General features: G+C 40.1%; 1 protein-coding gene across 2 annotated transcripts in view; it reads right to left on the bottom strand.

Annotated features, from left to right (window-relative positions):
• CNTNAP5 (contactin associated protein family member 5) overlaps positions 1 to 15,642 on the bottom strand; it is a 1,132,484-nt gene that overhangs the window by 103,013 nt on the left and 1,013,829 nt on the right. For both annotated transcript variants that reach the window (XM_030887885.2, XM_045299024.1), the window contains one exon: positions 5,923 to 6,147. In XM_030887885.2, coding sequence (XP_030743745.1) covers positions 5,923 to 6,147 — 225 coding nt within the window. The remainder of the gene's footprint in view (positions 1 to 5,922; positions 6,148 to 15,642) is intronic.

Here is a 15,642-nt window from a genome sequence, read left to right as displayed (position 1 = left end):
TGGAAAATAATGCAATGAGAGACAAGAAGGGACACTACATAACAATTAAAAGAATAATACCTCAGGAACATTTAAAATAATGTTAATGTTACTAACACTAACATATGCATAATTACACTTATATATGCATCTAGTGAATGACCCTAGAAATATATCAATCACCTGCTCAGAGGTGGAAACAGAAGTAAACAGCGTGACAATAATAGTAGAACACTTAAACATTCTACTATCAAGGAAAGACAGATCACCAGGAGATAAAATAAAGAAACAGAAGAGCTAAACAACACAATCAACCAGCCCGACTACTTACACATATATAGAGAACTCCTTCCAACAACAGAACAGTATTATTATTCTTCAGCACACCCAGAATATATTCTGACAATCATTATAAAACAACAAGAAATCAAAGGAACACAATTTGGAAGAGAAGAAGTGCAGTTCTCATTAAAAGAAGGTGATATGATTTTATATAAAGAGAACCCCAAGGATTCCACAAAAAGAGTGTTGGAAATAATCAAAGTATTTGGTAAAGTAGCAGGATACAAGATTAACAAGCAAAAAAAATCATTCAGATTCCTATATACCAGAACCAAGTGCCAAAAAAGACATCAAGAAAACAGTGCCATTTACAATAACCACACAAAAGATGAAATACCTAGCAATCAACATAACTAGAAACAAAAGAACAGTACAAAGAAAACTATAGAACTGTTACAAGAAAGCAAAAGAGACCTACACAATTGGAAGCAAATCTCATTTTCATTGGTAGAACTCACTGCCATCAAGTCAACTGACACATAGTTACCCTCTAGGACAGGGTAGAACTGTGAGTTTCTGAGAATAAATCTTTATGGCAGTAGAAAGCACTATCTTTTCCCCAAGGAGTGGCTGGTGGTTTTGAACCGCCAACTTTGTGGTTAGCGGCCCAATGTGTAACCACTATGACACCAATGTTCATTGGTAGGAAGACTTAATATTGTGAGAGTGCCAATACTATTTAAATCAATAGAAAAATACAATAGAATTCTGATTCAAATCTCAAATTCATTCTTTAAAGAAATGGACAAACTAATTACCAAGTTCATAAGGAAAGAGAAGAGGCTTAGGATAAGCAATGGACTTTGCAAAAGGACCAAAGTCCAAAGACCAACTTCACAATAGTCAAAACAGCTTGGTTCTGGTCCAATGATAAATACAAAGACCAATGGAAGAGTTTAAAACACTGAGAAATAAAAGCATCCACCCAAAGGCAATTGATTTTTGACAAAGGACCAAAAATCATTAAATGGGAGAGGGATACTCTCTTTAACAAATGGTGCTGGAAACTAGATCTCCATCTTCAGAAGAATGAAACAGGCTCCATACTTCACCTCATGCACAAAAAGGAACTTAGGATGGACTATAAACCTAAATGTAAAAAAAAAAAAGAAAAAGAAAGAAACCTAAATGTAACTCCCCAAACGATAAGAATAATCAATGAGAAAATTGGGACCACTTATGGCTCTCTTATAGGGCATAAATGAACTACCAAATATAATAAAGTGCACACAGTGGAAGCCAAAAGAGATGACTCGGACCTATTAAAAACAAAGCACTGAAGCACATCAAATGACTTCATCAAGAGGATAAAAGGATTGGGAGAAAAAAATTAGTAATGACACAATGGACAAGAGACTAATGACTAAAATCTATATAATTTTGCATCACCTTAGTAAGAAAACAAAATCCAATTAAAAGGTGAGCAAAGGACATGAATAGAAAATTCACAGAGGATGACACTCAAATGGCTAGCAAACACATAAGGCAATGCTCTGGATCACTAATGATCTGGGAGATGCATATCAAAACAACAATACAACTATGAGATATCACCTTACACTCCAAACCATAGCCCAATTGAAAAAAAATACTAGAGAACAAATGCTGGAGAGGGTGCAAAGAGGTAGTAACTCTTATACACTGTTGGTGGGCTTGTAAATATATACAACCATATGGGAAGCAATATGGTGCTAGCTAAAACAATTGGGAATTCCAAAACACTTCATTGTGCTTATGTGGAACTTGCACATCAATCAAGAGGCAGTTGTGCAAAAAGAACAATGAATTCTGCATGGTTTAAAATCAGGAAATGTGTGGATCAGGGTTGTATCCTCTCATCGTAGTTAGAGAAACTAGATTATATCAAAAAGAGTGCTGCCTCAGGATGGGAGGAAGGCTTACTAACAACCTTCATCATGCAGATGACACAACATTACTTTCTGAAAGTGATGAAGACCTGAAGCCCTTATTGATGAAGATCAAAGGTACAGCTTTCAGTATGAATTAGGACTCAATATGGAGAAGACCAAAATCCTCACCACTAGTTAACATCATAATAAATGGAGAAAAGGTTAAAGTTGTTGAGGATTTTGTCTTGCTTGGATTCGCACTTGATGCTCATGGAAACAGCAGCCAAGAGATCAAAAGACATTGCATTAGGTACATCTTCTGTACCAGGTTTCTTTAGGGTATTAGAAAGCAAAACTGCTCCTTTGAGGACTAAGGTGCTCCTGACTTGAGTGAGCCACAGTATCTTCAGTTGCCTCCTATGCATGTAGAAATTGGACAGTGAAGAAGGAAGACCAAAGCAGAATTGATTCTTGAATTGTGCTGGAGAAGAATATTGAAAGTACCATGGGCTGCTTAAAAGACAAACCAATCTGTCTTGGAAGAAGTAAGGCCAGAGTACTCCTTAGAAGAAAGGATGGTGAGACTCACATACTTTGGACATGTTGTCAGGAAAGATCAGTCCCAGGAGAAGGGCATCATGTTTGGTAAAGTTGAGGGGCAGTGAAAAATAAGAAGTCCCACAAGGAGATTTGTTGACATAGTGACTGCGTCAATGGGCTGAGGCATAGGGACAATTGTTAAGTATCACTCGGCCTGAGTCGTGTTTTGTTTTGCATAGGGTCACTATTGGTCGGAACAGACTCAATGGCACTTAACAACAACAATAACAAAGCAACTAGCAATAGAAATACCATACCATCCAGCACTGCCTTTTCTGGGCATAAACCCCAAAGATACAATAGACAAAATGGGAATAGACATATACTCCCATATGTTCATTGCAGCACAGTTCACAATAGCAAAATGCTGGAAACAGCCCAAATGCCCATCAGCAGAATGGATAAAGAAACACTGGTTCATACATACAATGGAATATTTTGCATCCCTGAAATAGAGTGATGAAACCATGAACCTATTGTGGCATGGATAGACCTGGAAACCACTATGCTGGGTGAAGTTGATCAATCCCTAAGTACAAATGTTGCATGAATTCCAAGCAACAAAGTCGAGAGCCTGCCTTTGTGCCCATGAGCCCTATGCATCACCCTCTTTATATGCACATCTTCAAAATCACTTCAGCAGGGGGGACCTCACCTCTGCTGGGGTCAGTTTTTCAAGATGCAGGGAGAGGGAGAAAACCATTCAGTTGTTGACATACAATGTTGTGCTAAGTTCACCCCAAGTCAACAGATGACAAGTGAACATTACTGGAAATTCAAGTCAAGATGGGAGGGATGGATGGATGTCTCAAAGAAGGAGATTCTATCACTGTTGGTGGGTAAACTGGGAGGTGTAAATTTCCATAGGGAACCCCACCCCTGCAAAAACAAAACAACAACAAAAAAACCTTAACAATACTCATACAGAACCCAACAGAAGAAGAGACCTGGTACTATGTTCCTAAATGGAACTTTTAGCCTAGTTTCTATACAGCCCTTGATGACCCAGGTCATGCGGTACATTGTACTTTAGACTGTCTTTTTGAGGTGAGCAACATTCTTCATAGGTCCCACCAGGAGAACTTAATGTACAAACCCCACTAAGCCCAATGGGCTTTACCCCAAACTCCCCTGTAGCAGATATAAGGAACTAGCCCACGCCCTTGGACTTTAGGCTGAAAAAGCCCTAGTGCGAGAAGAAACATGTTACTTCTCATCCAAGGTTATGGAATTGGTGGTTTGGGGACTTTGGATCAGATCTCCTACTTTGAGGGTGCCCAATGAATTGTGGCCCGGCACTACCATATTTTTACATTTTAATGCTCTACTTGCTTTCTTATGACAGGCATTAGTCTGGTAGGTGTGGTTCTGCCTTTTAATAAATATTATTGAAAAATCTGCCCTATCACGAACCCTTATTGTTTGTGTAAATAGTGTCTAGTCACTTGAGTTTAATATATTAACCTCTTTGTATATATTAATTATGTATATATTTTGTATATATTAACATAAATACTTTGTATATATTAATATAAAAATACATTAATCCATGTATTGAAGTCTGAATCCAGCCTATACTTGTATAATTTCCTTTCTCAATAGTATTTTAAATTCCATATGATTGGTTAAATGAATGACACAATTAATAAAATTAATTTATGTCCCAGGGGGATGATTTACAATGTTCTCTATCATAAATTGATAATGATGTCTTTAAAATGAACCAGGCATAAATATAAACCATAGATATATAAATGGATTTGGGGGGGGGGTCACATTTAATTCTAGTCCACACTTAATTCTTATGACATGGCCCAGCTTGATGCTTGTTTCCATACAGAGATCCCTGAAGATATGAGTGCTATAGCAAAGTATGAAGAAACTAGATGGTGCCTAGCTATCAGAAAGAATAGTGCCTGGGGTCTTAGCTTGTTTTCAAACAAGGACCTATCTAAGCGAGGCATCAACTCAGTCCACATGAAGAGCACACCGGCCTATCTGATCAAGGATTGTAAACTATTATTCTTTTTATTAAACCCAAATCTGATGGAGGGAATAGCATCAGTGCTTAGATTGTGAACACCTGGCTTATGGAAAGTGATGGATGACAGTGGAAGCCCAAAACTCATTTGCAATGTCTCCACATGGATTAAGCCTCCAGTGACTTCCCTTAGACCATAGTGGATGGATGTGAATAGCCTTGCTTATCAGACAGAGAGCATTTAAAGTCGATTATGGCAGATGTAGTTAGGTGAAAATGTAGTATCATTTCATTCCATCTCCCTTTTGAACCATTTTAAAATTGCTTCAATGTTTAATATTTTCTGCTTTCCCTTTGACTGAGGTTTTTTTATGTTTTGTCTAATCATTGCTGCTTTTATTCTTCTGTTTGCTTGGTTGCTTTCCATGTTTGTATATGATGTGTTTCATTTTGTGTATGTGTAAATATTTTGTGTAATGAATTTTATGCATATTAAATTCAGAATAGGTGGCTCTATGGGGACTGTAACTTGATAAGGGCAGGGGAGGAGAAAATAGGGGGATAGGGAACTAACAATAATGAGTAGGAGAAGACAATGTTCGGAATTAATTGTGGTAATTATTGTACAAGTCTTCTTAATATGATTGAACCATTCAATTTTATGATATGTGAAGTATATGTCCATAAAACTATATTTTAAAAAGTGACCGTCAGAACCAACTCCTGCAAGGTAATGACTCACACGTGCTACTTTTTTTGAGATCTAAACATTTAGTACTGCGATTTGCATTCAAGCAAGTTGTTATAATCATCTTCAGTAAAGAAAACTGCCGCAAAGATGACAAGATATATGTGCCCAGTGTCATTCTGAAGTTAAAATCTTCTTATGATCTTGACCTTTACACTTAATGGAATAAGTGAGAAGGCATGAGTGCTACATAGTTGAGACAATGAAAGAAGCAAAGCACTTGAGACTTCCGCAGTGGTTTGACGCTGGCCCAGAATGGCAGTTGCAACACAGCAAGTATAACCCAAGCTTTGGCTGAAACCTGGGGGAAAAGCTGCCCAGAGGGCCCACATGCTGGTTGAGATGATGTGAAGTTGTGGATACGTCATCAGTTTCTCCAGCCCAGTAGGAGATGCCCCATCACATCAAGCATGAACACTCACCGTTTTTGCAGAGCAGGACAGCCAGAAAGTCCTGAGAAGAGGAATTGATGTAGAGCAAGAGGCTGGGGGCCTGTGCTGTCATAAAGCTAAATGCAATGTCTTCCTTGGATGGCACGGCGTCCATGTAAATAGCCGAGGATGAGAGGTTTGTGTTCTTGGTCACACGGTAAAGCTCCTGAAACATGTATGTAACTGAAGTGCCAGCCTTGAAAACTGCAGAAACCTCTGAAAAATATAATAGGGAGAGCACACATTGAAACACATTTAGTCAAAAAATATTCTGGAGAAGCATACTTGTTTGTGAATCATTCCCCATGTGCCAGAAGAGTCCCTGGGTGGGGCAAGGGTTTAAGTTCCGCTACGAACCAAAAGTTGGCTGTTTGAACCCTCGCAGTAGTTCTGTGTAATTAAGGCCTGGAGCTATGCTTCTGCCAAGATGAAAGGGGAAAAAATCATATGTAACAGTTTTACTCTGGTTCCCACGTGGTCGCATGAGTTGAAATCAACTCAACCATAATAGGTTAGTTTTGGTTTCGCGTGGCAGGTGCCAGGTGGAGGATTTTCACATGTATGCATGAAATGCAATGTGCGCCACAGAGAATTTTGAAAGTTTTAGAGACAGTATATTTTGTACAGATGAGCACTTGAGACTTACAAAGATTAAATGTCTTGAACAGGTTACAGGAAAGAGGTTTGACTCCTGAGTGTCGGTGCAACTGAGCATGCATTTAGAGAGTGACTGCTTTGCTTTACTAATTTCCCTAAAATTGAAGATACACTGTCTCTGCCAACGGGAAGACACTCACTTAGTACGCAAGAGACTGGTAGTAAGAATCAACCTAAAGGAAGTTGGAAGAAAGCTCTCACTGTCTGATACCAAAAGGTCACAGATTGGAAAGCCCTTTGTGGCAAAGTTCTGCTGAGCAATCCATAAACCCAAAAACTCCAAATTCGTTTCCATCAAGTCATAGCAAGTGAGCCCCTGGGGGTTTCTGAGGCTGTAACCCTTTGAGGGAGTAAAAAGCTCAGGCTTTCTCCCTCAGAGCAGCTCTTTGTTTCGAACTGCTGACGATGCGGATTTCAGCCCAACTGAGGACCACGAGCCACCAGGACTCCTCTGCGGTACCTACGGCCACCATTAATTGGAACGGACATCGTGCCCCGGGCTTGGTTGTCCTAAATCACAAGGCAGTGATATCGCTGTCGTCAAACTCAATTCATTCCTAATTTGTATTCGAACACCAAGAAATTCAAGAACTGAACATAGTTTTCCCATAAGAAATGATGGAAAAGCAAAGAATTGATTTGGAGGCATAAAAATTAAACTTATAAAAATTTCCAGGACTTTAACACAATGTTAACAGCTCTAGGTTGTGGAGATACCCCTAAAACATCTAAACACGATAAATATAGTACATTAAATATCAAAACAATACAGTAAACAACATTATCTTATTTTTCATTATGTTTGCTTGTTTAAAAACTGGTGGGTTCTCAGAATGGTCCAGGGATCTGGGCGTCACTTTACAATCCCCACTAGCATTCCCACACAAAAACAGGGTGAGCCTCTGTTTCCTAGGCTGTGGTCTGGCAATGCCTTTTCCTCTTCAGTAAGGAAGGGCCCGACTGGGCTTTTTTCCCCCTCAAAAAAGCCTGGTTTTGTCTCAGCTGAACACTTGCTGGGGAATGAAACTTTCAGCCTCCTTGGCTGATTCAGCAAATTCAGCCACCAATTTATGGGTTTCGTCTTTATTTGCACTGCCCCTTCCCTGCGCCCATGTAAGCCTGTTCTGTTTTTGACTTTTTCAAACCAGCCATGACTGGTTTTGAGCACTTGGGACTGTACCCATAGAACACCTTTCAGTGATGATTGACACATGACCGCGCCCCCACCCACCCGCCAGGGGCAAGAGCAACAGAAATGGGGGAAGGGAGACAGCGGTCGGTCTAAGATATGAAAATATTTATAATTTATCAAGGGGGCATGAGGGTGGGGGAGAGGGAGGAGCTGTCACTAAGGGCTCAACAGAAAATAAATGTCTAGAAAATAATGATGACAACATATGTACAAATGTGCTTGATAAAATTGATGTATGGATTGTTATAAGAGCTATAAGAGCCCTCAATAAAATGTTTTGTTTTGTTTTTTAAAGAAATAACTTTGAAGGCTGTTGGCCTTCTTGGATATCACTGTCTCAGATATGCTATCGCGTCCAGTTGTTTCTGATTCATACAGATTAACTGTAGCGTTTCAACCTGGTCAACGGTCTGGGTCTTTGTTTCATGGTTAACGGTTTCACATCTTTCGCTACATGAGCAGCTTTCATCACATTTCTGTCTCTCAAAAATGCCGATAATATTGACTTATCCTATTGTGTTCAGCCTCCAAATCCGACAAGTGGCAACACAATTCAAATTTCACAACGAGTTCTTTCTCTAACTCTATCTTCGTTCTCCCAGGTTTTCTCTTAGCTTTACTTCTGGTATTAATAACTTTCTTTGCATCCATGGTTAGGATCTTTTACTCAACGCACACACACCAAAAGAAGTACAATGAGAATGTGTGGATATACTAACACCAACACTAGACTAAAGCGTCACCTTGGGGTCCAAGGCCTGGCTGGACGTAGGACCCCGGCTGCACCCCTACAGAATTGTCAAGGTGGATGTGCAGTTTGACTAATCAAGTAAAATTCGGAAAACTGAATGGATTTTCTTTTGAGTTTTGCTGTTTCAGTGGTATGAGCATTTGACAATTGAGGCCTCGCTGTCTAGGGAAATTTTACTGGGCTCTTGTTCTCCAAAAGGTTGAGTAAAGTGACTTAATAAAACTGAAGAGGAAATTAGTAGAAAATGAATGTTTTCTACTCTTGGACTCCATTTTTTTAACATATATACAGTGTTATGCTCAATTCCAAAAATAACACAGACTCGATCCAATAGGCCTTCCCATGGGAAGCAATTCCAATAGCACAAGCAATTGAATGGGGGTCTTCAACTCCCATGGAGAAAGTTAGCTCTACCAACTGATGAAGTCCAAATATCAGGAGCACACTAGAGATCGGATTCTCCATGTAAAATGTTCTTACTCAAATGATTACATATTCAACCAGTAGCAACACAGAATTTGACTTCATCACTTAACCTGAAACTACACTATATTTAAATCTTGCTGCCCATGGAGCCTTGGGGTGTAGTGATTATGTGATGGGCTGCGATCTGCATGGTTGGCAGTTCGGAAATATCAGCAACTCCGTGGGACAAAGATCGGTTTTTCTACTCCTGTAAACATTTAGCGTCTCAGAAACCCACCAGAGGTCGCCACGTGTCAGCACCGACTTGACGGCAGTGAGTTTGAGTTTGGGAGTCCCGTCAAGTTAGCAAATGTAAAGACTCTGAATAGAAGCCTAGCACCTACCTCGTTAGCACCCTCATGTCACTATAAGTCTGAATCAACTCCATGGCAATGAGTTGGGGTTTTGAATAGATACACGAGCTGTGTGTAATGGACTTTAGATTGTAGTCTTTCAGCTTGTATATACTGAGTGATAAAGTAGGAAGTACCTCAAAGCCATCATAACAAGCGTTAGACAATAGATCTACTTACTGACGGCACTTCAGTTTCAAGGCCTAGATATTTTTCTTCTTCTGATCAGGGCTGTTTTTGAGGCCATGTTAAATGTTATGCTTATGAAATGATGGGGTAAGCAGGAAGAATTTCTCTGCCGAACAGTATGATTTATTTCTGCCAAAAAGCCTGTGCCGTAAAAGCAGAACAATGAGGACGCACCCATGTTGTCATGGGAAATTTCCCTTCTTCCTGAATGATATAGGGGAGGTGCCGAATTCCTCGTGAATTTTCAGATTGAGTTGGCGGCACCTGGAATATAATCAGAGCCGACTCTTGCTTTCTAATTCGATGACACATTTGCTCTACCTTGTGGAAATTCTTCCGCAGTGTGTAACACTGCCCTAACAAAATTAAAATGGCCTATTTATGCATGCTGCCAAATGGTTTGGGAATCTCAGCTCATTTATACTAAAGTTCAGAGAAAACACTTTGCATTGATCATCCAGGTTACAGCAACACTCTTGATGATAAAGATACGCAGCAAAGACTCGTGACAGGGAGAATTGGGGAATCATCAACTTAATTCAAGCTGTTTACATAAGTGAATTTCCTCAGGGGCATTGGGATCACATTCTGAGCTCCCAGTTAGAATAAACTGATTTTATTTTATGTTTATCTATCTGTGCAAATTCAGGTCTAATGTAGGGTATTTTGTTATACATAGAAGGAGTTCTGAGTTACACAGTGGGCTGCTAACTACAAGGTTATCAGTTCAAAACCACCAGTACTCTGAGGAAAAAAAAGCTTTCTAACCCTGAAAAGAAGTACATTTACAGAAAACCACAGGGGTAGTTCTTCTCTGTCCTATAATGCCCCTAGGAGTTAGAATTGACTCAATGACAGTGAGTTTGGTTTTGGTCACGCATAGAATACTGTACTTTCTTTATCCTCAGTACAATAAATTTAAATATAAAGAATTTTGAATAGAAGAGTCAAGTGAAATATATGCCCTCCCTCCTCTTCCAACTCTAGTTTTGATTATTTTGAATGTTTTAGGTATTATAGAATTCAACATAAAGCTTAAGTCAGCATTGTGCCAGGACTCAGTTTCAAATAGATTGAATTGTCTGCATATCCAAAACTTTTTAGCTAAATGGAAGGAAGAAAACCCCCAAACATAACTTGAAGATGATTTTCTATGATCATCAGGCAATACCAGAATTAATAATATCTCTCAGATGATTACCAGATGGAGAGCCTTATTATAATTAAGTTCTGAGAGGATAAGTCATGTACTAAAAAATATTAACATCACTGAATGGCAGTCTAGGAGATGACGTGTATCTACAGAAACAATGTTTCCAGGGGAAGACAAAGCAGCAGGTGAGCGGACTCTTGGGAACCTCAGCGAGAAGACGGACATTGTCTGGGTCGTGAAAGGTGGAGTAGATTATGAGAAGTAGAGAGGAACAGGGACAGAAGGTGAGGATATGTCTCTCTGAACCTTGGTGACTGGCTGACCTGGCACTGCCACTCTGTGGCCCTCACTAGTCTCACGGAGTCTCCAGCTCTTCCAATCTAAATCGTCATTAAACCACTCTCAGGATGGAGATAAGTATTGTTAAAATGCATGAACACCTGGTATATAGTCGATATTCAATAAAAAATAGCTGATCTCCATGATAGCCATGTAATTAGAGTGAGAGCTGTTGCTGTCACTGCCATCTACTCAGCCCCTGACTCGTGGAGACCCAACACATAAAGGAAGTACATTTCGCAAATCGTCACGTGATCGATTGCTGACGGAACCATTGTGATCCATGTAGTTTTTATTGACTGAGTTTTGGAGGTAGATCACAATGCTTTTCTTCCTATTTTTTCTTAGTCTGGAATCTTTGCTCACACTTTTAAGTATAAGAGCAATGCACAAGCCTCCACTGACTAGTGAGTGGTGGCTGTACATGAAATGCATTGGCCGAGAATTGAACGAGAGTCTCCCACCTGGAAGGCCAGGATTCTACCTGTGAACCACTAACGCCTCCGATTTAGAATCAGAATAAAAGGTGTAAAGACTAGACTTGGATAATAAGCAGACTAAGCTGCCTCCTCCTCACGCAGAGCAACTGGTGAATCTGAATCGCCAAGCTTGTGATTAGAAGCCCAATGCATAACCCACTGTACCACAAGGGTTCCTTAGAGATCATTCTGGTTGTAATTAATTTAGAAAGACTTAAAAACTAAGAACAGTTCTGGTGATGTCGTGCTTATCTGCTGTGATCTGCTTGGTTGGCAGTTCAAAACCACCAGCAGCTCTGAGGGAGAAAGACTGGGCTTTCTACTCCCGTAAATGGAAGTCTCAGAAACGTACAGGGGATCATTATGAGTCAGCATTGACTCAATGGCAGTGGGTTTTTTTTTTTAAACAAACTGAAAAAATACTGTTCAAATTTGTAATGTTAATACACAGTGGTTATGTCATAACATTAAAACTTATTACTTTTTCTCATGGTAACAAACTCATGGAATTAGACTTTTATTGGGTCCTGGCGGTGTAGTGGTTATGGGTTGGGCTGCTTACCACAAGGTCAGCACTTTGAAACTATCAGCCAGGTCTGTTAGACAAAGTCAACGTTTTCTACTCCCGCAAAAAGTTAGTCTCAGAAACCCGCAGCTTGCTGTTCTACCCTGTCCTATCTGGTCACTACGAGTCCGAATTTATGCGATGACAATGAGTTGCTCTGGTTTTTCTTTAGTGTACCTAGATTTCAGCAAACGACGCCGGTGGTGCAGAAGTGTTTTGCTGCACACCGAAGGGCTGGGACTTCACTGGGCACCTACCAGCCTCTTCCCAGGTGACAGATGTGCCAGCCAGTTTCCGTAAATATGCACAGCCTTGGAAACTCCATGGCGGCAGTCCTGTCTCTGTTCCATAGGCGCAGGATAAGTCAAAACTGACTCTACAACAACAGATAGTTCTCATTTATATTTTAACAGTTATATTGGCATGTGATTACCATACAATTAAATCATTCGATTGTATCACCACAATCAATTTCAGAACATTTTCTTCTCTCATTTACTCATTATTTTTAGCTCCTCACCTGCTCCCTGGTCCTTTCCAAACTTCCTCCGACATACCCTTAAGAAACCATTAATCCAGTTATTGTCACCATAGATTTTCCTACCCTGGATTTCAGAGATGGAAAACACACACACACACACACACACACAAACACATACAAAAGAACAACAAAAATAACAAAGTAAAACCTCAGTCCAAACGAAAGCAGAAAATATTAAAAACGAATAAATTTGAAATGGTTCAAAAAGGAGATGTTAAGGTGTTAAAGTTTAATCTAACTACGTCTGCAATAATCCACTTTCCAATGCACTCTGCATGATAGCAAGGTTATTAACATCCCTGGTCCATGATCAGAGAGGATTCACTAGAGATTTAATCCAACTATATTTCCCCTTCATTTTTTTAATAGTCATTTTATTAGGGGCTCACACAACTCTTCACAATCTGTACATACATCATTTGTGTCCATCACATTAGTACATATGTTGCCATCATCATTCTCACAACTCCTGCTTTTTTTTTTAAACTGAAGCTACTTTAAAATGTGTCAAAATGGAAATGCATGTTGTTCCTTTTAATGGTGTCCTATGGATTTCTTAGGGTTTCTTCAATTTCTCTAGTCAATTTCATAACTTGATCTTCTTCTATTTTGGTCCAGACTTTTATCCTTGAGATCACCGATTCTTGTTTCCATTTCATCAACTCTTCCGCTCCATTCTTTCAAAGTATTTTCCAGTTGGAATATTTTGGTGTTTGCATTTTGTGGTTCTGTTTAGAGTTTTTGGATTACTTCTAGCGTTTCACTTACTTTGCCAGAATGGCTTTTTAGAACATTTAGGAGTTCCTGTATAGTACCTTCTATTTTTTCCCTCTATTTATGTCAACTTTTTCATCCACTTGCTTAAAGTAGCTAGAGATCATTGCTGTAAGCTCCCTCATGGGAGGATCCAAGATCCTCTCCTCCTCCAGAAGTTCCTCTGGATCCACGTTTCTATGTGTTCCACTTAATTGGGTTGTTTTCTCTTGTTACCACAAGTGTGCAGAGATTGACTGCTGCTTTTGAAACATAGCGTGCTTGTTTTTTATGTTTGTCTTTGAGTGCAAAGCAGTCCCTACACCCTGTTGTGGTACGTGGGTAGTCAAGGATGCCAAGGCAGTTTGGCATCAGCCTATTGCCAGCAGGACTCAAAGGCAGAAAACAATGAAATATTACCTCCCTCAAAGACCTGAGTCCCCGGGGAGTGACAGGCAATGTTATTCAGCAGACTGACATGCTGGGGAAGAGATGAGACTATAACATCGCCTACTTGAGTTGCTGGCCCTGTATGTCAGAGTTGGGCCTCGTTTCTATTTGGACATGGGCCTGCTAGCATTTAAATTCTGGGCCCGTGGAGAAACAATCAATCACTGCTGAGCTAATTCCTTCCCCTAATTGTGCTCTCTTGATTTTGAACCTGCCCAGGTTTCCCCCAGTGCTCTGGGGAGGTTCAGCCACAGTCCAGTCTCCAAGAGTTGCATCTAGATGTTAGGAGCCAGTCCACATCAGACCTAAATCTCTAGCTGGGCAGTGCACAATGAATGCATTGGGAACAGTGCAGTCCCTTGCCCCAGAAGCCTGTGAATCCTTTGCCCACGTTAGGACTCAACCTTTTAAAATTATATTTGTGAGGTAGTGCTAATTAGTGGCTGCAGAGAGGATGGGGACTGTCAACTCACTGCTTAGGTCTGGAGAGCTGGGGAGAGAGTGCGCGGATCAGCATCTGGCAGCACAAAATTTGTGACTTTTTATAGGATTCTTTGTGTTAATTCCTCCCTCCAAGGCACTGAGAAGTAGTTAGCAGAGGTTTCTCACGGGGTCTGGAGCTCAGGCTGTTGAGAGTTATCCGCTGCTTTCAAAGTTTTTATTGAGAGAGGGATCAAGAGAGGTTCTGGCTACTCAGCCATGTTTTTGCAATAAGTCATTTGCAATGTGTTAGTAGCAGTCTTGTAAATTTCCATATGCAATCCCGAGTTTCACTTCTAAACCAAGTTCATGGTTTCCAACTGCGGATTCCTCCTCTTTGTTTCTAGCTTTCCCATTCCAGTGACCATTAATGATCAGTGCAGCTTGGTTGCATGTTTGATCAACTTCAGAATTAAGACATTGGTAGAAAACTTTATCTTTTATATAGCTGGCTGTTGTGGCTGGTGGGGAAATTGTGAGGCTGGGTTCTCTAGAGAAGCAAATCAGTGATGTGGATATGTGTATGTGTCTAGAAAGATATTTTAAAAATGATTCACATCGTTGTAGTTAGGTGCCACAGAATCAATTCTGACTCATAGCAAACCTATGTACAGTGTCAACCCCAACCTACACCGTCCTCACCAGCACAGTCGTGTACGAATCTATCGTTGCAGCCACCATGTCAGTCCATCTTGTTGAAGCATCTTTCTTGTTATCTGCCTCTCCACTTTACCACATGCCTTAGCTGGGTTCTTCAGAGAAACAAAATCAGTGACCCTTGTGAATGTTGTATGAAGAAGGGTATTTATAGCAAGAGATGGCTTACACAGTTGTAGAAAGAGGTAAGTTCACTTCAGCTGAGTCCATGAATTGGCTTCTATTGACTTATGGAAGATGATGACCTAGAATCAGGATGATGATGCAGAGGCAGCAAGGAGCTCAGGTTGGTGGATGCAGAGGTCCAAAGTCAACTGAATGAATCCACCACTGGTAGCCTCCTGACAGCTCCTGGGATCAGCAAGTGACACAACAGGAAACCAACGAACCAGATGTAAGATCCAGCTCCAACCGAAGGTGAAGAATCAAAGAGCATTTAACTCTGCTTCGTCTTTCGCTCTTTTTTTTTCTTTTCTTTTCATTCTACTTTTTTTTAATCATTTTATTGGGGGCTCATACAACTCTTATCACAATCCATACATCAATTGAATCAGGCATGTTTGTACATGTGTTATCCTCATTCTCTTCTAGATACTTTCTTTCTTTTTTTTTTTTTTAACATTTTATTAGGGGCTCATACAACTGTTATCCCAATCCATACACACATCAATTGTGTAAAGCGCATTT

Source organism: Echinops telfairi, unplaced genomic scaffold (assembly GCF_000313985.2).
Source record: "Echinops telfairi isolate 266 unplaced genomic scaffold, ASM31398v2 ScPeMD7_4;HRSCAF=17, whole genome shotgun sequence".
NCBI classification, from domain to species: domain Eukaryota; kingdom Metazoa; phylum Chordata; class Mammalia; order Afrosoricida; family Tenrecidae; genus Echinops; species Echinops telfairi.
The sequence above is the reverse complement of the archived record's forward strand: the minus strand, read 5'-3'. Positions and strand labels throughout refer to the sequence as shown.